This window comes from Leopardus geoffroyi, chromosome A2 (genome assembly GCF_018350155.1).
Source record: "Leopardus geoffroyi isolate Oge1 chromosome A2, O.geoffroyi_Oge1_pat1.0, whole genome shotgun sequence".
In the NCBI taxonomy this organism is placed as follows: Eukaryota; Metazoa; Chordata; class Mammalia; order Carnivora; family Felidae; genus Leopardus; species Leopardus geoffroyi.
The window spans coordinates 57174060-57198866 of NC_059331.1; the positions used below are offsets into that span (position 1 = coordinate 57174060).

Here is a 24807-nt window from a genome sequence, read left to right on the forward strand (position 1 = left end):
TACAAAACAATTTGCACCAGGATTAGATGTGATGGGGGATGGGGGTGGGCAGATAGGAATTATAAGAGAAAGTTCATGCATTCATTCAGTTAACAGGAATTGACTTGAGCACCTACTGTATGCCAACACTAACCACGACAGTAAATAAAAGACAATAAAATCGATAGTGTAAAAATACAGTGTGTTATATGGTGGTTCGGGCCAGGGAGAAAAAAAATCAGGCGAGGTAAGGAAACAAAGTGAAGCCACCCAGAAAAGGTGAAAATAGTAACAGGTAACAATTGGGTGTCTACTGAGGGCCTCACCTTCGAAAGCCCCTTTAAAATAACGCCACAACGCAGTGAGGCAGGAACGACCGCTCCCATTGCACAGATAAGGAGGACGTAAGGTGCAGAGTTGGGGTGGTCAGCCCCGAGTCTAAGACCTCCGCCCTTCCCCCGAGCCCCCAGCCCTGGGCCCGCCCCTCCCCGGCAGGGAAAAGGTTAACGCCGGGCGCAGCGACGGAGAGTGTGCGCATGCGCAGAGCGCGGATTGCGCTTGCGCGGAGATCCGGGCGACGTGGCCGGCCGGAAGTGGTCTGTGCGGAACCGCCGCCGGACAACCCCTGCTCGCTGAACCCGGCTAGCGCAGGGCTGCTGCTTTGGGCCCCGCCGGCACCACCATGCTGAAGAAATTTGATAAGAAAGACGAGGAATCGGGTGAGAGGGCGTAGGCTTGGGGGAGGCTGGACCCTCTTACAGGCTCTCTGCACCCTCCTTGGGTGCCTCCTTCGGGGCCTCTGCCTAGACCTGAAGCCGAGACCCAGTGAGGGGCAGGGGCTTATGCCAAGGTCCGCAACTGGTCAACGGCGGGCCTCGGAGAGCCCGAGCATGCTCCGCTGCCCCCACTCGTAAGCTCGGACCACGATTCGCTCGGTGACCTTGGGAGGGTCACTCTCCTGTGGGCCTCGGTTTCCCCAGTTGTCAGGGGAAGGGGCAGGGCCTGGTGAACCACTGTGACTTTCGCCGGGTGACCTCTTGGGATTCGCCGGGCTGCGTTGCTACTGGCCAAATGGGGCATAATCTGTGGAGCCAATGTTCTGCGCTGAGAACCCTCTTTAATGTAACTACTCAGCAAATATGTATTGATCGCTTACAGTATTCCAGGCACTGTACTGTGTCCTGATACTGCAGTGGAACAAATGAGACACTCAGTGCCTGAGCTGGGAACATTAAAATGGTCACAGGCGAAGTAGAGAAGATAGACATCAACCAGATAATGACACATATAATTAATTACAAATGTGATATTTGCTGTGAAGAAATCCTAGTCACTAGATGATGGTTCCCGCATATTGTAAGGGATTCAGTTAAGTACAAGTTGCATAAATGAATGCAAGACGCAATGCTATGAGAGGCACAGAAGGACTATATCAGGGTTGCTAGGTGACTTAAGGAAGTGGTTTGAGGTAGAGTGGTAGGACCTATATGCAGGTTGTAGAGCTTTGATTGCCATTCTGGAGTAGTTTGAACTTGACTAAGCAGACGGTAGTGACATCTTTCCCTTCTCTATGTCTCTGCATATGCAATTCAGGCTTACAACCTATACTCACTCTTCTCCGTTCTCTGACTTTAGGTGGAGGCTCCAACCCATTCCAGCATCTTGAGAAGAGTGCAGTACTCCAGGAGGCAAGTGTCATTTGTCATCTGCCATCCCAAGTGTTCACAGTCAACGTGCTCAAAGTACTATGGTTTAAAGAACAGTAGGGGAGAAAACCTGTTCCTGGAAAGACAGGAACGCTTTGCTCCTGGAGAGAGTTCAATACGCTTGCAGTTGTTGTTGTTCTGTGTTTCTCTTTCCAGGTAACACGTGTTTACTGAGTATCTGTTAGTAAGTCAGCATGTCCCTAACTGATATTTAGGGCAGATTTCAGGAGTTCTTAATAGATGAATTAGGGAGAAAGCAAAACAAAACTTTCCTTATGAAAATAAGCTTATCCAGGCAAATGTATTTATTTACCCTGGGACTTCTCAGAGCTTGGATGTACCTGAGAGGCAGTCAATGGAAGGGAAATAAACTAAGTCAGAAGGTAATGTTCTTGGTTGCTTCTTTTTAGGCCCGTGTATTTAACGAGACACCCATCAACCCTCGAAAATGTGCCCACATCCTCACCAAGATCCTTTACCTCATAAACCAGGTAAGAGAGTGAAGTTTGGGGGCAGGGAACATGGTGCTGGGAGTTGTTGGGGGTGTTAGCATAAGTCACATAGCCCTTAGGGTATTTGATAGCTCCTGTGTGGATATAGCCCAGCTCTGGGTTCCTTCAGGGTCTAACTGTGATGTGTTTGCCCTTGATGGAGCCTCTGTAGGGTCTGTGGATGTGACCTGGGCTGATCTGGCAGGAAGAGCCTTCTGGCCTCTCTGTCCCAAGCTGAGACTTCGTTTTTGATTAAAACAGGGGGAGCACCTAGGGACCACCGAAGCAACCGAGGCCTTCTTTGCCATGACCAAGCTCTTTCAGTCCAACGATGTAAGTGCCCACAGTCAGTATGGTCTACCTTTGTGTGGATTGGAGTTTTCCTAACCTTGGCTTTCATGTTGAGTCAGTGGTCATAGGCTTTTCCTCTCTCTTTCCCAGCCCACACTCCGTCGGATGTGCTATTTGACCATCAAGGAGATGTCTTGCATTGCCGAGGATGTCATTATTGTTACCAGCAGGTGAGTCTTTGGGTTTGTGTATGGCTCCTTTGACGGGTGTCATTGACACAGAAGCCATTTTTACTCATGTGTATCAGGTGATGAGACTTTTATTTGACATAATGTCAGGTGCCCCTTCCTCTTCTGTCTCCCTCACCTTTCAGTTACTGCTGCCCCTCCATGGCACTCTAGAGTGTGCAGTTTCCCTAGCCTTACCTGAGGCACAAACCCTTCCTTGCCTTGATTCCTCTCAGTCAACTGAGCCAGGCTGGAGCTTACAAAAGACTTTAGTGAGTGCCAAGAGAGAACACAAGAAAAATAGACAGAGAGAATGCAGGGGGTATACAAACAGGTTCACTTCCCAAGTACTGGTTTCTGTGTTAGACTGAGTTATTCAGGGGAAAGGTGTGACTAAAATATAATCCCTGTCCTTAAGAACTGGAGCTCAGTTCTCTTCTTGCCACAGTTTATGGGGGGCGGGGAGATGCTATACATTCCATTGTAGGTTGGTTTAGAAAGCATTTTTTGAACATCTACCAGTCCCTGTGCATAACTTTGGGAAGCTAGCAGCAAGTAAGGTAGACATGGCTTCAGCAGTCCTAGAGAAACAACCGAGGAGACAGGCATTAGAATATATAACAGAGTTTATCCGGGGAAGTATGACAGGCTGTGAGAATAGACCAGAAGGATGTACAACTTGAATTTGGATCAGGAAAGGCCCCCTGGACCTGTCTGAGCAAAGTGCTGAAGGATGAGCAAGAAATAGCAGGACAGTGCTCACTTTAGCAGCACATATACTAAAATTGGAACAACTCAGGGAAGATTAGCATGGCCCTTGCACAAGGATGACAGGCAAATTCGGGAAGTGTTCCATATTCCCCCCCCCCCCCCAAAAAAAGAAAAGAATGAAAGAAGCCACTGAAAACTAATCTCTTCCGAAAATGCTTATTAATAGCAGGACAGAGATGGAGAGGGCCAGGAGTACTCTAGGCTGAGGGAATAGCAGATGTCAAGGCCCGGAGAGGAGAGTCTCTGTTAAGGAGTTTATGCTTGATGGTAATGGGCAGTAGGAAGCCTTGGGAGTGTTTTAATCCAAGCAGGGGAGTGACCTGGTCCATTTGGAGATTGATTGATTGATTGATTTTTGAGATGGGGGGGGCGGTGCAAGTGAGCGAGGGACAGAGAGGGACTCACCCAAAGTGGGGGTCGAGCTCACCTGATACGTGGCTCAAGCTCACCCAATGTGGGACTCGAACTCATGCATGTGGGACTCGAGATCATGACCTGAGCTGAAGTCAGATGCTTAATGACTAAACCACCCAGGCGCCCCAGAGTCTGGAGTTTTGTAAAAAATCTCTCTTGTTGCTGCTTGGAGTTTGACCGGGAAAGAGTAAGAATACAGCAAGAACGCTAGTTAGACTCGTGTAGTAGTCCAGACAAGGGGGTGTGACTAGAGCTAGGGAGGAGTGGGTGCGGACAAGGGCTTGGGGAGGACAGGCCATGCTCCTGCGCAGACAATGCCTTCCCCTCCCACAGCCTGACAAAGGACATGACTGGGAAAGAAGACAACTACCGTGGCCCGGCTGTGCGTGCCCTCTGCCAGATCACTGATGTGAGTCTGCTGCCCCTGCTGAGCTGTTCCTCTTTTTCCCCGCTTCTTGGGCAAGGCTCAGTCATGATCCTCTGTGCATGCATTAGGTTGTCCCACGTCTCCTGAGCAAAGCACTGAGCCAGGTGGTGTGGGGATGAGGGTAGGGTGCAGGAACACAAGAAACAGGTTTGCTTCCTTCCTTCTTGTCCCCACTCTTCCCCACCCATCACCTGCACTCCTGATGGTTGCCAAGGATTGATTGGGTCCCCTTCTGCCCCACTCATTGTCCCCACAGAGCACCATGCTGCAGGCTATTGAGCGCTACATGAAACAGGCCATCGTGGACAAGGTGCCCAGTGTCTCCAGCTCTGCCCTGGTGTCTTCCTTGGTATGTAGCTGGGGACCCTGTGGCTGGGGCCTGGGCAGCAGATTGGGAAACTGAAGAAAATATCAGAGTTGCTTTTCAGTAGGAAAAAGAAAGTTTCTATATCCCTTCCCAGATCTGAGAGTCCCACCCACCTTCTCAGTGAAGAGTGCCTGGGGAACTCTTGACCCATCCCTTGGGGTGACAGATTGTGGGGAGTTTGGGCCTCGTGGGAGATCTGCCACCTGGGCAGAGAGTGAGGGTGGGAGCCGTCCTTGTGTGCTGTGTCAAGAGAACCAGGACAACGGAGAGGCTCTGGGCCATGTCTGAGGGAAGACCCAGAGCTGGACTGAACTGTGAGCCAGGGCCTGGAGGCATGATGGTAGGGCACCCTGTCTGCCCGCCTCTTAATGTGCTCTGTTGCCCTTAGCACCTACTGAAGTGCAGCTTTGACGTGGTCAAGCGCTGGGTGAATGAGGCCCAGGAGGCGGCGTCCAGTGATAACATCATGGTCCAGGTGAGGTGTGAGCAGAGCAATGATTTTGATGATTCTTAGGCAAATGACCTGGGACTGGTGATTCAGAAATGGACGCTCACCCCGGAGATCCTGGTGTCCCCTAGCAGGAGTAGGCTTTCATCTTTTGTCACTGGATTGTGGGGAGACTTGGGGGTTTGGGGAAACGATCCAGGGTACCACTTGGGATGGTTTAAGTTAGGAGCTCCTTACCGGCTGGAACTAAAATATTCAAGTGTCTGATAACCAGCTGAGTTGTGTTTTGGGATATGGGATATAGCAAACTTGGCCCAGGCAGCCAGAGAGCCTTTGCCGAGCTGGCTTTTTTAGTGATGCATGTAAATGTCTTGGTGGGGCTTTCAGCTACTTAACACTTTTTCAGTGACCTAGTCCAGAAATTCCTTTTACCTCTGTAAGACAAGTTTCCTTGTCTATAAAATGGGAATGAAAGTTTCTGCCTCACAAAGCCGTGAGGATAATATGAAAGAGCATCTAGAACATCTGACTTGTCGGGTGCATACCTGTAGGCGCCCCCTGTGTGTTTATCTCTTCTCTTTCTCCTCACCCCTTGTGCTGATTCTCCTCTCCAGGGCCAGCCGTGGCCCCTCAAGATCTTTCCCAGTGTCAGAGAAGGCTCTCCCATACAAGGCACCCACGGTCGCATGACTTAGCCCTTGAATGCCACCCTGGTAAAGAAACAAAAAAGAGCAGAGGGAACAGGAAATAACTCTATGTACCTTATATCTCCAGAAGGGTAATCCCTTGACTTTGGGCCCTCCAGACCTAGCTTTGCCAGTACCAGCCATGTGTCCTTGGGCAACTCAGTGAGACTAAGAGTATCTACCTTCAGGGGTGGCGTAAGGTTTAATTCTACAAGGTCTTGTATGAGGTGTGCTGCATGGCACCTTATAATACCTGTCCATGCTCAGGGCCTGGCACCCACTTTGTCTTGTTGAAGGACACCTGGTCTTCCATTCTTTCATCACTGTGGTCTCTGTTGTCCCCTCCACATCTGTACTCATGATGCCTGTCGGGGCCCTTACTGAACTTGAGGGCAGGAGCTAGACTACACACAACACTCACGTGGTGTGGTGAGCATCGTCCCGGGGCCATCCGTACAGAGCATCTGGGGAAATTGTCACAGCCACTCTGTGAGGTAGCTACTATGATGCCCATCTTAGACACGAGAAGGCTGAAGCCCAGAGAGATGCAGAGGCCTCTCTCGGGCCACACAGCTGGTAGACCTGGGCTTCACGCACCTGTACTCTGCCACGACCTCCCGCTCTCTAGTACCATGCTTTGGGGCTCCTGTACCACGTACGGAAGAACGACCGCCTGGCTGTCAATAAGATGATCAGCAAGTTCACCCGGCATGGCCTCAAGTCTCCCTTTGCCTACTGCATGATGATCCGGGTGGCCAGCAAACAGCTGGAGGAAGAGGATGGCAGGTAACGAATGGCTCTTGTCCCCCTTGGCCAGATGGCGCCCTATTCCGCGCTGGGCCATCCCCAACTTCTTGCCACCCGTGTCCTTTTGTAGCCGTGACAGCCCTCTGTTCGACTTTATTGAGAGCTGCTTGCGCAACAAGCACGAGATGGTGGTGTACGAAGCCGCCTCGGCCATCGTCAACCTGCCAGGCTGCAGCGCCAAAGAGCTGGCCCCCGCTGTGTCAGGTTACACATCTCCTTCGCCCCGGCCCCATACTTCCGTGCCTGCTGGGAACTGGGCCCTGGGCTGGGGGGTTGGAGGAAACAAAGAAAGAAAGAAAGAAAATGCCCTCAGATAGGCCACGTTGGGGTGTTAAGAAGAGGAATTGGGACCTAGTAAGTACCCATTTGGTGCCAGGCACGCTGTGCCAGGGTCTCTCACACTCATCATGTTTGGGTACCTTGAGTTCCATCTTACCATTAAAGAGGCTGGGGCGCCACTAAGAGGCAGAGATGGGGTTCAGATCCATGCTACAGCCTGTTGGGCTGGCTAGTGATGGCAAGAGGCCCTGGTGGAAGAACCCAAAATTTATAAAACCAGGTTTTATAATGCTCGCTAGGGGCCAGGCTATCTCAGGCAAAGGAGAAGGCAATTCAGAGGGGTCATTCAAAGCCTGGATACTGGAGCCCGATAGCCTGGGTTGGAGTCCTGGCTTCCCTAGAGCCAAAGCACATGGAGGGCTTTGCTGCCTGACATGCAACCATGTACGATAGGAACCAGGGCAGTTGTTTAAGGCAGGACTGAGGTAATTCTGCTGGTCTGCATGCATGCCCCAGAAGAGAGGAGTGGAGTTTTACTTTGGGTAAAAGACTCAGGCGTCAGGTGTGGGTAGTCCTGGATTTCAATCCTTGTTCTGCCATTTACTGGTAGCTAACCTAGAGTTACTTGAGTTGTTTTACCCATGTGCCTCAGTCTCTGTATCTGTTAAATGGGGATAATAATAATAGCTGCTTTGTGGGGTTGTGAGAAACCAATCAGACAAGGCACAGCAGCTCCTTAGCACAACATCTGGCACATAGCAAGTGCTCAGTAAGTAGCGGCCGTCATTCACGAGACCCACTGGGCTCTCATAAACGTATTAAAGCCTCTCTGCTCATGAGCTCTTTTCCTTGGTTGGGGTGAGGGTGCCAGCAGGGATATGAGCTGAGCAGAGGGTTTGGGTCAGAACAGCTTCATAGCCCTCATGTACCCCCCATGCCCTGCCTGACCCTTCCCCGGAGGCCTGAGCTTTTCTAGCTGCCAAGCGGTGAGGGAGGCCTGACATGTGGCATGTATCTCCCCACAGTGCTCCAGCTTTTCTGCAGCTCGCCCAAGGCCGCTCTCCGCTATGCTGCTGTCCGTACCCTCAATAAGGTGAGAGTTTAGGGGTGGGCAGAATGAGCACTTTGCCTTTTGAGAGGGTCGGGAGGTGCTTGATCCAGCTGGAGGCGTGTCGTGGCCCCTGACCGGAGCTGCAGAAGGTGTAACACTGATCACAGTTGCTTTCTACAAGATGGCGAGATGAGCCCATCCACAGGACCTCTGACCAGGCCAGAGTCATCCAGTGGAATGACGGAAGTCCCTTTGTATGTCTGTTCTGTCCTCCCAAAACAGGTGGCCATGAAGCATCCGTCAGCAGTGACAGCCTGCAATCTGGACCTAGAGAACCTGGTTACAGATTCAAATCGCAGCATCGCCACGTTGGCCATCACCACGCTCCTCAAGACTGGCAGCGAGAGCAGCATCGATCGCCTCATGAAGCAGATCTCTTCCTTCATGTCGGAGATCTCAGATGAGTTCAAGGTGCCCGGGCATGCCTGCAACACCCACCGTTCCCGGAATGAGGAAGATGCTCTGTGCCTGCTCCCTCACGTTCCCCAGCCCCCAGGCCAGGGTTGACCTGGGCCTGGTAGGGCTTGAGGACTCAGTGGAAGAGGTGGCACATCGCTCTTCACGGGTCTTGGCCTTGGGAGACGTGCACATCCAGCCTTGGGGTCTTTGTCCGTACAGTTCCTTCGTAAGGCCAGTGGCAGGGCATGGAGTGAGGGCTGAGAGCAAATGTTGTCAGAGATTTCTAGTTTTCTGGTATGGGCTGATGGTGGTGCTGTTGGTCAATTTGGGGAAGGAGGGAGAGTCAGGTCCTGGGTGAGGGAGGTAGGAAGGTAATGATGGTGATCGCAGACGTGTTGAGTTTGAGGTGCCGTGGGTACCAGGTGGAGTTGTCTGGTAGACATTCGCTAACATTGGGCTTGAGCTCGGACACAGACAAAGGTTTGGGAATGAGTGGCATGGAAGAGGTGGGTTAAAACCACGGGAGGAGGTAGGACTGCCAAAGACACCGTGTGCAAATGGGAGAGGGCCCAGGCCAAAGTACCCAGGGAGGAGCCTGAACAGCCTATAGGTGGGATCGTGGGGGTGGAGGTAGGAAGAGAAGCAGAACAGGGAGGCTGGAGAGGGGCCAGTGGACCTACCCTGAGGTCTGAGTAGAAAATCAGAGCTTGGGGGACCCAGAGGCTGGACCTGGGGCTGTTGGGACTGATGTGCCTGCTACCCTACTTGGATGGGCTCAGGGATCGCGTGCTCCCTGAGGGTAGAGATGGAGTTCCTCTCACCTCCTTGCCCTCTGGGTCCAGGGCCTGGCTGGGCCTAAGGAAGGACTTGGTTGGCACTTAGTGAACTAAGTAACTCAAGCCTGGAGGCAGGGGCCGCTGCTCATACATGTCTGTTTGACTCAGGTGGTGGTGGTCCAGGCCATCAGTGCCCTATGTCAGAAGTATCCTCGCAAACACGCCGTGCTCATGAATTTCCTGTTCACCATGCTGCGGGAAGAGGTAAGAGCAAGCATTTGGGGCATGCCAGGTCTCCTGGTGCAGGGAGTGACCTGGCTGTAAGCTCCATTCTCAGTTTGGAGCCAAGAGTCTCTTCTTGGAAGGTATGCATATCAACCCGTTGGCCAAGTGAATTTCTTGGTGCCTACAGACCTGACAATATAAACATGCACCAATTCCTAGTAATTACAGTAATAAGTAATGACTCACCACCCTGGCTTTAAAGTCACAGCAGATGCCCTGAGGCGATGTTTTGTGCTGGAGTCAGGAAAACCTGTGTTCTCTACTGGTGCCTAGTGTAGAAATTTTCTGGGCCATTCTGGGACCTCCAGTGGGGTTTCTTCTGCAATTGATGCTAATAATTTGACATTGGGTTCTATTTTTGTTTCTCACCTGTCTTTGTGATTCACTTACACTACGTTCCTTGAATGTCTCAACGAAACCAGGTAATTCAGAGGAGCGGAAGCAAAGGGTTTCTGGAGTAAATTGGTCCCTACATATCTGGTTGCCCCTTCGCCCCAGCACAGAGTGGCCCTTGGACCAAGAAGCCCTTGTCTTGGGTGTCATTGGGTCTCCTGAGATTGGAGGAGGGCACTAATACTTAAGAAGCCTTCAGCTAATGGGTCCAGTACTTTGGAGACACTACACAGCATACACAGTCTTATCCTCATAACAGGTCTTGTCAACAGACATCAATTTCTCTCTGTAAAAATCAGGGATCTGAGGGGCATCTGGGTGGCTCAGTTAAGTGTCCAACTATTGATTTCGGCCCTGGTCATGATCCCAAGGTCTTGGGATCAAGCCCCGTGTCTGGCTCTCTCCCTGGCTCGTGCTCTTTTCTCTCTCTAAAATAAAATAAAATTCTTAACGAGACACAAAATGTTTCTATTTAATAGTCCACTGTTAGATCTGGAAGGGCCCCAGCGAGCATTCAGTCCAGGCCTTTTATTTTACACAGAAAATAAGGTAGAGCCCAGATAGCCAGGTCCCTTACCTCCATGTTCTGTTTGGACTGCTGTCCTCCCTGGTCCTGGTTAGGTGTTGGGCCTCCCAGCTTATTTCTGGAGAGAGCAGCCTCCTCGCTCAGCTTGACCCCTCCCACTGCAGGGCGGCTTTGAGTACAAGCGGGCCATCGTGGACTGCATCATTAGCATCATTGAGGAAAACACAGAGAGCAAGGAGACCGGGCTGTCACACCTGTGCGAGTTCATCGAGGACTGCGAGTTCACCGTCCTGGCCACCCGCATCCTGCATCTCCTGGGCCAGGAGGGACCCAAGACCAACAACCCCTCCAAGTATATCCGCTTCATCTATAACCGCGTGGTCTTGGAGCATGAGGAGGTCCGGGCAGGTGGGTCTGAGTCAGGGCTGAACTGGGGCTCTTTGCTGCTTCTTGAGCAGATGACCTGTCAGAGGGACCTGAGCCTCAGTCCCCAGGCACTCTGTTCTAGCCTCACCAGCTCTGTGGTTTATAACATTGTGGGCAGGATCTTGTATGCTTGCGTGTCACCCAGTTCAGTGGTTCCTTAGCTCTGACTTGTATTGTTGGTTTTTGATTTTTGGTTTTTAACTTTCACTATATGTTGGTGTTTAACTTTTTCTCTCTTGCTTGCTTTTTTTTTTTTTTTTTTTTAAGTGTTTAGGTATTTTTTCAATGGTTAGCTTTATTGAGGTATAATTCACATACTGTAAAATTTACTCTTTTGCGTGAGTATGCAATTCAGTGTGCATCCATCATATTCTTAACTTTAAATTTACTGTTCTTCTCATGCCCCCACTGGACGGATTTTTCCTCTTTCAGCAATTAATATTCATTAAGTAATGGGTTGTTTTCTCATTTATATAATACAAAGGCTAACTGAATTGAAGCCATTTGGATACAGAAGGTGAGAAGCCTGTGTGTGGCTAGCTTCTGTGGCCACGTCGTAGTCAGTGCTGAAATGGCTCCTGGAACCCAGGAATGGGACTGTCTTCTCTTTGAAACAGCTGAGGGAGTTGAGGCCCAAAGGAGGTCCACCCAGGGCCACTCATTGCACTGCAGGCAGTTGTGGGCCTCTAGGCTGAGAACTGCTTCACTCAGGACCTCTTCTGCCCAAAGATTCGTTCCAAGTACTGGAACTGTCGTGAGCTGTCAGGTGGGTTAAGTAAATTATATTTGCTTCATAAACACAGGCGCTGTGAGTGCTCTGGCCAAGTTTGGAGCCCAGAATGAAGAGATGTTACCCAGTATCTTGGTGTTGCTGAAGAGGTGAGTATAGGCCAGAGGTCCCTGATGGGTGACGGTGTTCCCCGGGGGAGAGGTTATACAACAATGGATTGTAGGGGGAAAAAAATAGAAAGCGTTGTAAAGCATGGAAAAATATCATGCAAAAATCCCTCCACCTAGGTGTGACTATTGTTGAGTTTTTTCTTCCTTTTTTTTTTTTTAATGCCTTTCTTTTTTAAAAAATGGCTTTATTGATACACAGTTTGCGAGCCATACCGTTTACCCATTTAAAACGTATAAAGGGCTCCTGGGTAACTCAATCAGTTGAACATCCGACTCTTAATTTTGGCTCAGGTCATGATCATGGGACTGAGCTCCATGTCAGGCTACGTGCTGAGTGTGGAGCCTGCTTAAAATTCTGCCTCTCCTTCTGCTCCTCTTCCCCACTCACACTCTCTCTCTAAAATAAAAAAATTAAATTCTGGGGCAGTAGGTGGCTCTGTGGGTCAAGTGTCTGACTCTTGACTTTGGCTCAGATCATGATTTCACAGATCATGAGATTAATTAAGCCTGCGTCAGGCTCTGCGCTAGCCTTGCTTGGGATTCGATTCTCTCTTTCCGGCTCTCTCTGTCCCTCCCCCTACTTGTACTCTCTCTCTCAAAATAAATCAGTAAACATCAAAAAATAAATAAAACGTATAGCAAGATGTTTCCTTTTTTTTTTTTTTTTTTGTAACATTTATTTATTATTGAGAGACAGACACAGAGCGTGAGCAGGGGAGGGGCAGAGAGAGGGGGAGACATAGAATCTGAAGCAGGCTCCAGGCTCTGAGCCGTCAGCACAGAGCCCGACGCGGGGCTCAAACTCACAAACCGTGAGATCATGACCTGAGTCCAAGTTGGTCGCCCAACCGAGCTACCCAGGCGCCCCTAACATGATGTTTCTTAATATATTCACAGAGTTGTGACCATCACCATAATCTAAGTTTAAAACATTTCTATCATTGCCAATAGAAACCTGATATCCATGGTGTTTACAGGGCAGAGTAAATGTCTATTAGGCTAGGACAGTATTTTCAGTGTGGGTGTTAGTTTCCAGCATTAAGAATCCTTGGTCCCTGTGGTTTTTTGCAGTGTATGGAGTTTGGTGAGGCTGTTTTCAGCTGTGCCTGCTTGCCTGTTTTGCTGGTTAACGGTGGGGGGGGGGGGGGGGGGGTTAAAAAAAAAAAAAAGAGGGGCGCCTGGGTGGCTCAGTCGGTTAAGCGTCCGACTTCCTCTCGGGTCATGATCTCGCGGCTGGTGAGTTCAAGCCCCACATCGGGCTCTGTGCTGACAGCTCGGAGCCTGGAGCCTGCTTCGGATTCTGTCTCCCTCTCTCTCTGCCCCCTTCCCCTGTTCGTGCTCTGTCTTTGTCTCTATCTCTGTCTTAAAAATAACGTTAAAAACTTTTTTTTTTAAGTACTAAAGAAAAACCCTATATTGATTAGTAGTCACTGCCCTCTCCCCGACACCTACTCCCCTCACCCCCCCCCCCCCCCAGCCCTAGGCAACCACTAATCTACTTTATGTCCCTATGCATTTGCCCATTATGGTCGTTTCTTAGAAATGCTGTCGTACAATCTGCGACCTTTCCTGTGTTTGGCTTCTCTGTGATGTTTTTTTCAAGATTCATCAATGCTGCAACATATATCAGTACTTCATTCCTTCTTATGGCCAAATAATTCATTGCATGAGCACACCACATTTTATCTATTCACCAATTGACAGACTTGGGTTGGTTTCCACTTTTCGGCTCTCATGAATAATGCTGTTATGAACATTCACGTACAAGTTTTTGCGTGATGTATGTTGTCAGTTCTCAAGAGGAGATGCCTGGGAGTTGAATTATTGGGTCATATTAAATTCCTCTTTGACATATGCTGCTGGATGTAGGAGATTGCCTCCTTCACTGGGTGGGCTTTAGGGAGTGGGCCCCGGGAATATGAATATGGCCACCTCTTAGGTAATGAGCTAGAATTTTATAGGCTCCTCCGTGTGTTTGATGCCTGGATCCCACAGGCATGTTCATCTGGGGACTGAACTTTAAGAGACTTCCTTCCCCTTACTACCGTCTGATGAAACCCTGCAGTGTCCCCCTGCCACCCCTGTGGGGCCGCAGTCCAGATTACCGTGGGTTCCCAAGGCACCTGGGTGGCTCAGCCAGTTAAGCATCCGGATTTGGCTCAGGTCATGATCTTGCAGTTTGTGGGTTCAAGCCCCACATCAGGCTCTGTGTCAGGCTCTGTGATGAAAGCACAGAGCCTGCTTGGAATCCTCTGTCCCCCGTCTCTCTCTGCTCCTCCCCCACTTGTGGGCACTCGCTCTCTCCCTTTCTCTCTCCCAAAAATGAACGAACATTAAAAAAAAAAAAAAAACAAAACAGATTACTATGTTTTCTGGCTGCAGGTGCGTGATGGACGATGACAATGAAGTAAGGGACCGAGCCACTTTCTATCTCAATGTCCTGGAGCAGAAGCAGAAGGCCCTCAACGCAGGCTATATCCTAAATGGTGAGTCTCCCTGGCTGTCTTCGACTAGGCCCCCTCCCAGAGCTGTGGCCCTCCTCCCCACTCCAGAGCAGGCACACCCTCTCTGGGTAGGGAAGTCTGAGGCAAGACGCTTTGGGCTGGACTTTCATGGCAACTTCATGGCATCACTGTGACCTTAGGAGACCGCGAATCTTGCAGTTCACACCAGTGTGGGTGGCAGCAGCTCAGTGAACTGAAACACTAGTCATTGATAAAAACCTCTCTTCCCATAGTCCTTTATATAAGTCACTCTTGTATACATTTATCACCATACCAGCCCTGTGAAGGAGGATCCAGATGAGAAAGTGGAAGCCCAGAGAGTGTTAAGTGGTTTTCTCAGTGGTCTAGAGTCATACAACTTAGACCCCGGGGCCACAGGCTTCCGTGGGGGATTCCGGCTACTCATTCTGTCATGCCTTCAGGCAGTGCCTTGCTCCCACTGGCTTCTAGGTCTGACCGTTTCCATCCCTGGTCTGGAGAGAGCTCTGCAGCAGTACACTCTAGAACCATCGGAAAAACCTTTTGACCTCAAGTCTGTGCCCCTGGCCACCACGCCCATGGCAGAGCAGAGAACAGGTAAGTAATGTCTGTGCTCCTTTTAGAGGCTTTCAGGTCCAGGCCTCTGTTGGAGGGTCTGCATGGGCCGTGAAGCCACTAAACCTAGCCAGGATGGGGGGGGGCTTGTACCAAGAGGATGGAACAGTCCTTTCTAATCCTTTCTACGGCTGACTCCAGGATTGGAGACACATGCACACAAACACTCGCTCTCTCACGTACTCACACTCTCTCAGGGGGTTGGAAGTTATACTCCCTAAGGAACAGCTCTGTGGTCAGCCCCACACTTCCCCATTACTGGAGTTGTTGGTCACCATGTGTGTTTGCTCCTGCAGAAAGCACCCCCATCACAGCCGCCAAGCAGGCGGAGAAAGTGGCAGCCACTCGAGAAGACATCTTCCAGGGTGAGTAGCGGTGCTTGGTGGGGCGCTCAGGACTGGGCTTGGTCTCCTCAGCTTTGGGGGTGGGGGGTGTCATTGCTTTCCTCAGGGGAATTAGGAGAGACCTAATCAACGACAGTTCTTACCCTTGAGTTCTGGGTCCTGAGAGTACTTTAGTCAACACATTTGACCCTCAGGTGGTAGTTATCGGGTCCATTTGGTATTGGAGGAATTGGAAGTTCAGAGAGAGAAAGTGATATGCCTAAGGCTGCACCGCAAGAAAGTGCAGGGGCTGGAATTAAGATCCACATCAAACTGGCTCAAAGCTGCCCCTCGGCCTTGGTTCTGAGGGCTCAGGTCCCTGGAGCCCAAGCCGGTACCTGATGTCAGATTCATCACAGTTGGGGTCCAAAGACGCTAATACTTTTTCTTGGGTTCCAGAGGCCTTCAGTCCACATTGTTTAGTAAGGTTTTGTTTGGGTGTTTATCTATCCCTCTGGTCTAGCATCTTTTTAAGGGCAGAGGCTGTGTATCTAAGCGACAGACCATATTATCTACTGAATCCCACCATGAAGGACTGACATGTATCCCTCTTCCTTCATGAAGAATCTCCTGTTCTCATCACTTCTACTCCCAGTCTTCCGCCTTCCCTCAAGTAGTTCTGTGTGGTTCTTTGTAGGTTCTGTCCTTTATATTCTCCATCGTAGTACTTAGCACAGTGCCTTCCTTCCTCACAGTGAGCTCCCAATGATTGTTGAATTAAATTAAATCCTCCACCACCACCCCCGCTGGGGTACCTGGATGACTCAGTTGGTTAAGCATCAGATTCTTGATTTCGGCTCAGGTCATGATCTCACGGTTCATGAGAATAAACTATAAAAAATAGTTAATTAATTAAATCCTCCCCCGCCCCCATTCCATTTGAGAATCCTGTCTTCTATCAACACATCTTTCAGATTGAGCAAAATCTGAATCCTGAGGTAGCTGGGATCACTCTCACCCAAAACTTTCCCTTCTGTATTACTTCCCCTTTGCTGTTCTTGCAAATCACCACAAAGTTATTGCCTTAGCGCAGCACAGTTATCTTACAATTCTGAGGGCAGAAGTCCAAAATGGGTTTCATTGTATTGGCAGTGCTGAGTTTCCTCTGGAGGCTCCAGGGGAGAATTAGGTCTCTGCTTTTTCAAGTTTCTGGAGGACTCCATTCCTCTCCTGGTGACCCCTTCCTCCGCCTTCACAGCTAGCAGCATGGCCTCTTCAAATCTGACTCTGAGCCTTCTGCCTCCTTCTTATAAGGACACTGGGCCCATTCAGATAATCCAGGATAATCTCCCAGTCTCAAGATCCAATTTAATCATATCTGCGAAGTCCCTTTTACCATGTGGGTAAAAGTTCTGGGAATTAGCTTGTGCGTATCTTGAGGCTACCATTCTGCCCCAGCTTCAAAGGAAGACTCTTTTTAAGCCTCTTAGAGGGTATCAATTTCATCTTTAAGCAGTCTTCCGAAACCTAACGTTTATTGATCACCTGTTCGGTTCTAGAAGGTTTGCCAGATCCTGACATTTATTGCCTCATTTATCTTCACAACAATTCTGTGAGCAAGATTATTGTATCAATTTTATCGGTGAAGAGTTGGAAACTCAGAGGCATTAACTGATAGCTTCTAGCAGAATCCCCCAGGGTAGTTAAGTGTCAGGTCTAGAAACTTGATATCCCAGTGAAGTCAATGCCCACAGAAAAGCACTCTGGTGGCTGATGATCACAATGGCCCAAAAGTGCCTCCTGATTTCTAAGCTGGCTTTCTGGGCTTTTCACTGCCTGCACATTTATCAAATATAATCCTTCAGGCGGCAGAGGGCTGAAGCAGTCACAAAGCCTGACTCTTTGTGGGGGGAGAAAGCCAAATAATAATAATGCCTACTTTCTGTCTCTATCCATGAAACATGAATAAAGTACCTTCTAAGTTCAGGGCAAAATACCAGATCCCTGGCCTCAGGGCACATTTTCTGTCCTTATAGAGTTCAATTGATTTGGGAAGACAAGTTAAAAATGTTAGAGCAGTGGTCTTCAGATATCAGCTTACATCAGAATCAGCTGGCAAAATTTCTTAAGAATGTAGAGTCCTAAAAAAAAAAAAAAAAAAAAAAAAATGCAGATTCCTGAGTCCCAAACCCAAAGATTCTGATAGACTGTATTTAGGATGGGCCCGGAATCTGAGTTTTTAATAAGCCCCGACCCCCAGGTAATTCTGACACTAGTGATCCATTGAGGAACACTGCCCCTGCCATAGAATAGGAAAGAGAGCAGTAGCCGCAGGCCGTCAGGTGGACATTGTGTGCAGGCAGCTATCAGATGTCTCCTTCACCTGGACGGGCCACGTTGGCGGCCTGTGGGCTACTGGACCCAGCCCACTGCTGGAACCTGGCTTTGAGGTGTACAGATGGGCCTTCCCAGGTACTCACATACCACGTGAAGTGGGGTTTTCGGCAAGTCTGAATCTGAAACATCTCCTAGTACTGGCCTTTTGTCTTAACTGACAAATGTGTAGGATCAGTTCGTTCTTTTGCCTGATTCTGGGGCGATAACAGCATTCATCTCATCCTTAGAGTCTTCCTAATCTCTACCTTCTAAGAATTCTTGCTGAGCTTCTAAAGTTGTGGGAGTCTCCAGATGGATTAGGCCTAGGCCATTGGGGATCTCCCAGTCAGTGTTCTGCGGCTGAGGTCTTTTGTGAGACAGAGGGGAAGAGAGTATTCATGGGGCATGGTACAGCTTGAGGAAAGTTAGCGAGAGGAGAAAATGATCGGTATATTTGGGATATAGCGAGTAACCTGTCCTTGTATATACATATCTATCCATCTCAGTAGGGTATAAAGCCCTGGAGAATTGGCCATGAGCATTTATTAGAAACCATCACAGGTTGGTCTGAGAATTGAAAGGCTGAGTAAACGTGTGGCCTGTGGCTTTCAGAACAGTTGGCGGCAGTGCCAGAGTTCCATGGGCTGGGGCCCCTCTTCAAGTCCTCGCCTGAGCCTGTGGCCCTCACTGAGTCGGAGACAGAGTATGTCATCCGCTGTACCAAACACACCTTCACTGACCACATGGTGTTCCAGGTGAGCGGGGAGGGCTGAGGCCCTGCTGAGGCTTGGGCCCAGGGAGTGGTCCCGAGTGTGACGGGTCTTATAGGTCAGGAGCCCAACTTGATGCTGGGTTTTGTCACCGGCTGGTATGTGTCTTGCAGCCTTGACCCAGGACCTCTCTGGCTCCTGTGTGTCAACGTGGGGTCAGGGACCCTGTGCGGGGGCACCCGGGATAGGAGTCAGTTTGGCCCATGGGGTGAGTTAGGACCTCCGGGCTCTTCCTTTGCAGCAGGGCTTTGACCTAGAGCAGTGTCTAAGCAATCCCTCTCCTCTCTGGTCCAGTTTGACTGCACAAACACACTCAATGACCAGACTCTGGAGAATGTCACAGTCCAGATGGAGCCCACTGAAGCTTATGAAGTGCTCTGTTACGTGCCTGCCCGAAGCCTACCCTACAACCAGCCTGGGACCTGCTACACGCTGGTGGCACTGCCCAAGGAAGACCCCACAGCTGGTGAGCCCTTCTCCTGACCCCACCCTGGTCTTTTGGGAGGCCTTAGGATCCAGATGGGGTGGGCCAGTTGTGCACCAACCATTTGTCTCCTATGAGAGCCTCAACTCCTTGATTTTATTTTTTTTTTTAATTTTTTTTTTTTTCAACGTTTATTTATTTTTGGGACAGAGAGAGACAGAGCATGAACGGGGGAGGGGCAGAGAGAGAGGGAGACACAGAATCGGAAACAGGCTCCAGGCTCTGAGCCATCAGCCCAGAGCCCGACGCGGGGCTCGAACTCACGGACCGCGAGATCGTGACCTGGCTGAAGTCGGACGCTTAACCGACTGCGCCACCCAGGCGCCCCTCAACTCCTTGATTTTAACCTTGAGAAAGGTTAAAGAAGAAAGGCTGAGTCCTGGGAACTTGTCCTATGTCATCCCATTTCACCCTCGTAGAAGACCTATGGGGATGAGTACTGCTCTTACTCCTAGGACTAGGAAATTCTAAGGAAACTGAGACTCAGGTTAAATGACTCCCCTAAGTTCACGGGGCTGGTAAGAGGCAGAACCTGGGTCTATCTGGTCCTCAACCTGTACTCTTTCATTTTACCATGAACAAGCACAGAAACATCCCAGCTCCACTCCTTCCAAGGAACCCACCAGCTTCTTTTTCCAGGCCGTGGACAATGGACACGTGACTGTGGCATGGGCTTAGCCATCCTGCAGCACCCCTGCTTTCCTCTTTCTTCCTTTCCTGTGAGGGGACTCCCAGACCCATGACTTGACTCTTTTGCCCTTTCCCAAGGTACCTTTGTCCAGATTTGTGGAGTCACATGGCTATTTGTGGGGTTGCCGCTACTGATAATGTAATAGAGGCCTGGGGAGCAGGGTGAGGCCACCTGCCCTATGGAGGAACTCCTCCCCCGCTGTGGTTGGGGTCATCCTGACCATCCAGCCTTTCTTCCTTGCAGTGGCCTGCACATTCAGCTGCATGATGAAGTTCACTGTCAAGGATTGTGACCCCACCACTGGGGAGACCGACGATGAAGGCTATGAAGATGAATATGTGGTAAGAAGCTAATGTCGGGAGGCTCAATTTTGTGCCGGAGGCTGCAGAGCAACCCTGTCCAGGAGCTAACAACTAGACTTAACGTTTTTCTTGCTATTTTGGCTCTTTGAAAGAAACTGTTTTTAAACTCAAAAGAATTCATGCTTTAAGAAAAGAAAACTTGGGAAGTGTAAAAACCAAGGATGAACAAACAGGAAAACATTACTCATGGTCCTTGGGAGTTATTTGGAGGAGTAGGCAGGAGTTACATAATGAAGGTCACTGTGTACATCACACACCTTCCAGTTTCCACTTAAACCCATAGTGTAGGGGCACCTGGCTGGCTCAGTCTGAGGAGCATGTGACTCTTGATCATGGTGTCATGAGTTCATTGGTTGAACTCAATTGGTTGCGCGTCCGCCTTCAGCTCGGGTCATGATCTTGCAGTTAATGGGTTTGAGCCCTATTGGCACAGAGCCCACTTCAGATCCTCTCTCTCTCTTGCCCCTCTCCTGTTTCCCTACTTACGTTCTCTCTCTCTCTCTCAAAAATAAACAAACATTTATTATTTATTTTATTTTTTAAAGCTGTTGTATTTTTTCATGTACTATATTTTAGAGTTCTTTCTGAATTAGTACATAGCTTTCCCCTACCACCCTTATTTAAAAATTTTTTTAATGTTTATTTATTTTTGAGAGACAGAGCACGAGTTAGGGAGAAGCAGAGAGCGGGAGAGACACAGAATCCAAAGCAGGCTCCAGGCTCTGAGCTGTCAGCACAGAGTCCGACGCGGGGCTCGAACTCATGAACCGTGAGATCATGACCTGAGCTGAAGTCGGATGCTTCACCAACTGAGCCACCCAGGCACCCCAAAAATAAACATTAAAAAGGTGGGGGGGAATGAGTTCAGAGCAGGGGCCCAGAGGTGTACAGAGCAGGAACTCACTCCCCTGGAGGTATGTGCCTAACTTCCACCTCCATCTCCCCAGCTGGAAGATCTGGAAGTCACTGTCGCTGATCACATCCAAAAGGTCATGATGCTGAACTTTGAAGCAGCCTGGGATCAGTTAGGGGATGAGTTTGAGAAGGAGGAGACATTCACCTTGTCTACCATCAAGACACTTGAAGGTAAAATCCTTGGCTACTGTTGAAATGTGTCCTCCCCTTTCACTCCTCCCAACTTTTGTTCCCCAGGGATCCAAGGCCATGTCTAGAGCATATACTTCAGATGCCACTTCATTAAAAGCCTCTTAGAGGGGCACCTGGCTGGCTCAGTCAGAAGAGTATGCATCTCTTAATCCTGGGGTTGTGAGTTTGAGCCCCATGTTGGGTGTAGAGATTACTAACTAAACAAACAAACTAACTCAAAAAAGGCGGTGGGGGTTGGGGGGGTGAGGGGGCGGGGAGGAGCACCCGTGGGTGGTTCAGTTGGTGAAGCATCTGACTTCGGCTCAAGTCATAATCTCACGGTTCGTGAGTTCAAGTCCCACATCAGGGTCTCTGCTGTCAGCTCAGAGCCTGCTTCAGGTCCTCTGTCCCCCTCTCTCTCTGCCCCTCCGCTGTTCATTCTCTCTCTCTTTCAAAATAAATAAATAAACTTAAAAAAAAAAAAAAAAAAGCCCTTAAGAGCAGGCTTTGGGGATGGGGTAGTAGTGGTGACACAAAAGGGAAATGAGGTGTGGCTTAATGATGCTGCGATTTCTCCCTACAGAGGCTGTGGGCAATATTGTGAAATTCCTGGGAATGCACCCTTGTGAGAGGTCAGACAAAGTGCCAGATAACAAGAATACCCACACATTGCTCCTGGCTGGTAAGCAACATTTCTAGATGGGAAGTGCCTAGGTAGCTCACAGCCTGGATGCCACTGCATCCTGGGCTGAGGGCTCCCACTGGGCACATGAGGATTCAAATTCGTAGCATTGAAAATTTACAGAGTTAAAAAGACCAGCAGTGGGGCGCCTGGGTAGGCTCAAGTCGGTTGAGCGTCTGACTTCAGCTCAGGTCACGATCTCACAGTTTGTGGGTTCAAGCCCTGTGTTGGGCTCTGTGCTGACAGCTCAGAGCCTGAAGCCTGCTTCAGATTCTGTCTCCCTGTCTCTCTGCCCCTCCCCTGCTCATGGTGTCTCTCCCTCTCCCTCTCAAAAATAAACATAAAAAAAATTAAAAGATATTTAAAAAAAATTTTTTTTAAAAAAAGACCAGTAGTGAAATGCCCTCTGACCCTCTCATCTGCCTCTTGTCCAGTTCCTTGCAACAGGCACCGAAGCACTGTTATTACAAACAATGCTGCTATATCCTTCCAGTCATTTTATGGATATGAAAGCTAGGATGTATACATTTCCCTATTTTAACTCAGATATTTATGTGTAAATGGTATATACATTGTTCTGCACTTTGCTTTTCACTTGACAGATCTATCTTGTCAATACATAGAGTTTTCTTGGGTGCCTAGCTGGCTCAGTTGGTAGAGCATGTGACTCTTTATCTCAGGGTCATGAGTTGGAGCCCCATGTTGGGGGTGGAGATTAGATTAAAAATAGAGTTTCCTCTTTTTCTTTTTTTAATTGTGGTAAAATGTACTTAAAGTAAAATTTACCATTTTAACCTTAGGTGTGCAGTTCAGTGGCATTAAGTATATCCGTATTATTGTGTGGTTATCAACACCATCTGTCTCCAGGACTTTTTTATCATCGCAAAGTGAATACTCACACTTTTTTGTAGCTTCCTCATATTCCATTTTATGGTTGTGCCATATTTTATAGAATTAGCCTGTATTGATGAACATTTAGAGTGTTCCAGGCTTTTGCTATTATAAACAATGCTGTAGTGAATAACCACATACATACATACATTCACACATACTTTATTTTGTATGTGTGCTCTAAGGATGTCTATAGGAAAAATTTCCCAAGGCATTACCAGGTTAAAGTGCATTTCTTATTGTGGTAAAAATTTCTAGTTGCCTTTCATAGGAACTGTTTGCCTTTCCTCCCACACTGTGGACAACACAGTATGTATTGTCAGTAATATACACAGCATATTATCAAATTATTAGCAAATGATTTTTCACAGTCTGGGTGAAAAATGGTATCTTAGCGTCGTTTTTATTTCACATTTCTTACATATTGGATGAAGTTAAGCATCTGAAACGTGTGTGCCATTTGTATTTCTTTTTCTGTGAATTATTTCCATATCCTTTCTCTACTTTTCTACTGGGTTGGTTGGTCTTCTCTAATAGGAATGGAATTTTAAGTCAACATGGAAATTTTCAGATACACACAAAAACTGAATGGTATAATGAACCCTCATGTGCTCATCTTCCAGCTTCAACAACTAACAGCATCTATACCGCCACTCATTCTACTTCCCGCCCTGGGTTATTTTAAAGAAAATTCCAGATACAGCATTTTGTATGTAAATATCTCTAGATCTGGATGTCTCTAAAGTCTTTGTTTAAAGGCATGGGGAAGGGAGTGCCTGCTTGACTTAGTTAAACATCCGACTTCAGGTCAGGTCATGATCTCAAGGTTTGTGAACTTGAGCTCCCACATGGGGCTCCCCTGCTGTCAGTGCGGAGCCACTTTGGATCCTCTGTCTCCCTCTCTCTTTCTGCCCCTCCTCTGCCCTAGAGCGTGCGTGTATATGCGCTGTCTTGCTTGCTCACTCTCGAAAATGATAAACATTTTAATTAATTAATTAAAGGGGTAGGGGCAATACAGTCGTCACACCGAGAACTGTGAACAAAAGGAAGTCAGAGATTTTTTTGTTTTCTTTCTGAGTATTTATAATTAGGGTTGGGAGGCAGCTCCGCTTCAGTGCCCTGCTCACAGCTGATGGACCCCAAGCAAATAATTTCTGGCCACACTGAAGCAACTCAGTCCCCTGGGTCTGGCAGACACCTGCTGTGCGGTTTTGTCATAGAGGGGCTGTCCCTCCGTCAGTGCTCTTAGATTTAGCCAACATGCATGAGAGCCTCTCCCGTGCCAGGTAGAAGCCTTGTATGTCCGTTAATTCATTTGTACCTGGCAGAAGCTTAAACAATGGTTAGTATCTCCTCTATTTTGTAATTGGCAATACTGTGGCTCAGAGGGATTTCAGCCCAGCTCCCCAGTTCCCAGACCCCTTCCATTTCACTGTACCACAGCTGCCTTGATCAGTTGCTGCAGCTGCCACCCTCAGCCTAGCCTCTGCAGCTCACTTCTGCCTTACACACTTGTACTCCTCTCTTCCCTCTAGGTGTGTTCCGGGGAAATCATGACATCCTGGTGCGCTCCCGACTTCTGCTTTTGGACACAGTAACAATGCAGGTGACAGCCAGAAGTTCGGAGGAGCTGCCAGTAGACATGATCTTGGCGTCTGTGGGCTAAGAGGCCAGCCTGCATGGGCCCTACTCCTACCCTCTTCTCCCCGCTCCCCCCCACCCCCCGCCAACACTACGCAGAAGTCACACCTTCATCCTGAACGCAGTGGAAACTCCATCCTAAGTCTCTGTATTCAAAAACAATTAGGAATCACTGAAAAAAAATTTTTTTTTTAATTTAACCCCTGCCCCAGGACGACTAGGGGGTAACTTTTTTTTCTTTTTTAAAATAGGGGATGATTTTAGCTTGTCCTAGAACCTGCTGCCCTGTCTGTCACGGTAGGGACATGGCAGATGAATAAAACGCACCTCCTCCTGAAATTATCCCCAAGGAAACCATCTTATCCCTATAAATAAATCCGCATGTATTTATTGAATGACTACTACTTCTGTAGACTCTTGCTTAAGGGTTCCCTTTTCCCCCTTCTGAGCCTCCCCACTGAGAACACTTCTACCCCCTTCACTTCCACAGCCTTTTGGCTGCTGCACTTACCTTTAGGCCAGATTGCTCTCACTCATCCCCATCCAAGCCCCAGGAACAAGAGCTGAGGGTATGACAGCAGGCACTGAGGTCATGAACCTGCCCTTGGCATCCTCACCACCACCCTCCTGCTCTAGGTGGTGAATGGAGGCTGCAGAGGGTTTGGGTGGATCACTTGGGTATTACCTAGCATGA

The 24807-nt window shown here is 48.9% G+C and overlaps 1 protein-coding gene and 1 non-coding gene across 3 annotated transcripts; both read left to right on the forward strand.

Moving 5' to 3' along the window:
- Window positions 1-511: 511 nt before the first annotated feature.
- Window positions 512-24508, forward strand: COPG1 (COPI coat complex subunit gamma 1). 2 transcript variants are annotated; one of them, XM_045493986.1, is made up of 24 exons: window positions 512-698; window positions 1615-1667; window positions 2096-2176; window positions 2438-2509; window positions 2618-2697; window positions 4213-4288; window positions 4563-4655; window positions 5062-5148; window positions 6436-6593; window positions 6685-6818; window positions 7919-7986; window positions 8227-8415; window positions 9348-9443; window positions 10548-10791; window positions 11613-11688; window positions 14092-14195; window positions 14664-14789; window positions 15104-15172; window positions 18119-18261; window positions 18571-18742; window positions 19695-19792; window positions 20761-20899; window positions 21483-21581; window positions 24008-24508. In XM_045493986.1, the coding sequence occupies exons 1-24, from the start codon at window positions 662-664 to the stop codon at window positions 24136-24138; spliced, it is 2625 nt and encodes an 874-aa protein (XP_045349942.1). In that variant the 5' UTR covers window positions 512-661; the 3' UTR covers window positions 24139-24508. The 2 variants fall into 2 exon arrangements, with proteins under 2 accessions (XP_045349942.1, XP_045349943.1); XM_045493987.1 differs by lacking the exons at window positions 512-698; window positions 1615-1667 and adding an exon at window positions 1720-1841.
- Window positions 3450-3556, forward strand: LOC123607729. The gene has a single exon (XR_006716878.1). It is a non-coding gene; the product is annotated as a U6 spliceosomal RNA (small nuclear RNA).
- Window positions 24509-24807: the final 299 nt, after the last annotated feature.

Coding starts and splice junctions, on each gene's coding strand:
- COPG1 (XM_045493986.1), top strand. CDS start 662: ATGCTGAAGAAATTTGATAAGAAAGACGAGGAATCGG. Junction 1,668..2,095: donor AGAGTGCAGTACTCCAGGAG/GCAAGTGTCATT, acceptor GCTTCTTTTTAG/GCCCGTGTATTTAACGAGAC. Junction 2,510..2,617: donor AGCTCTTTCAGTCCAACGAT/GTAAGTGCCCAC, acceptor TCTCTTTCCCAG/CCCACACTCCGTCGGATGTG.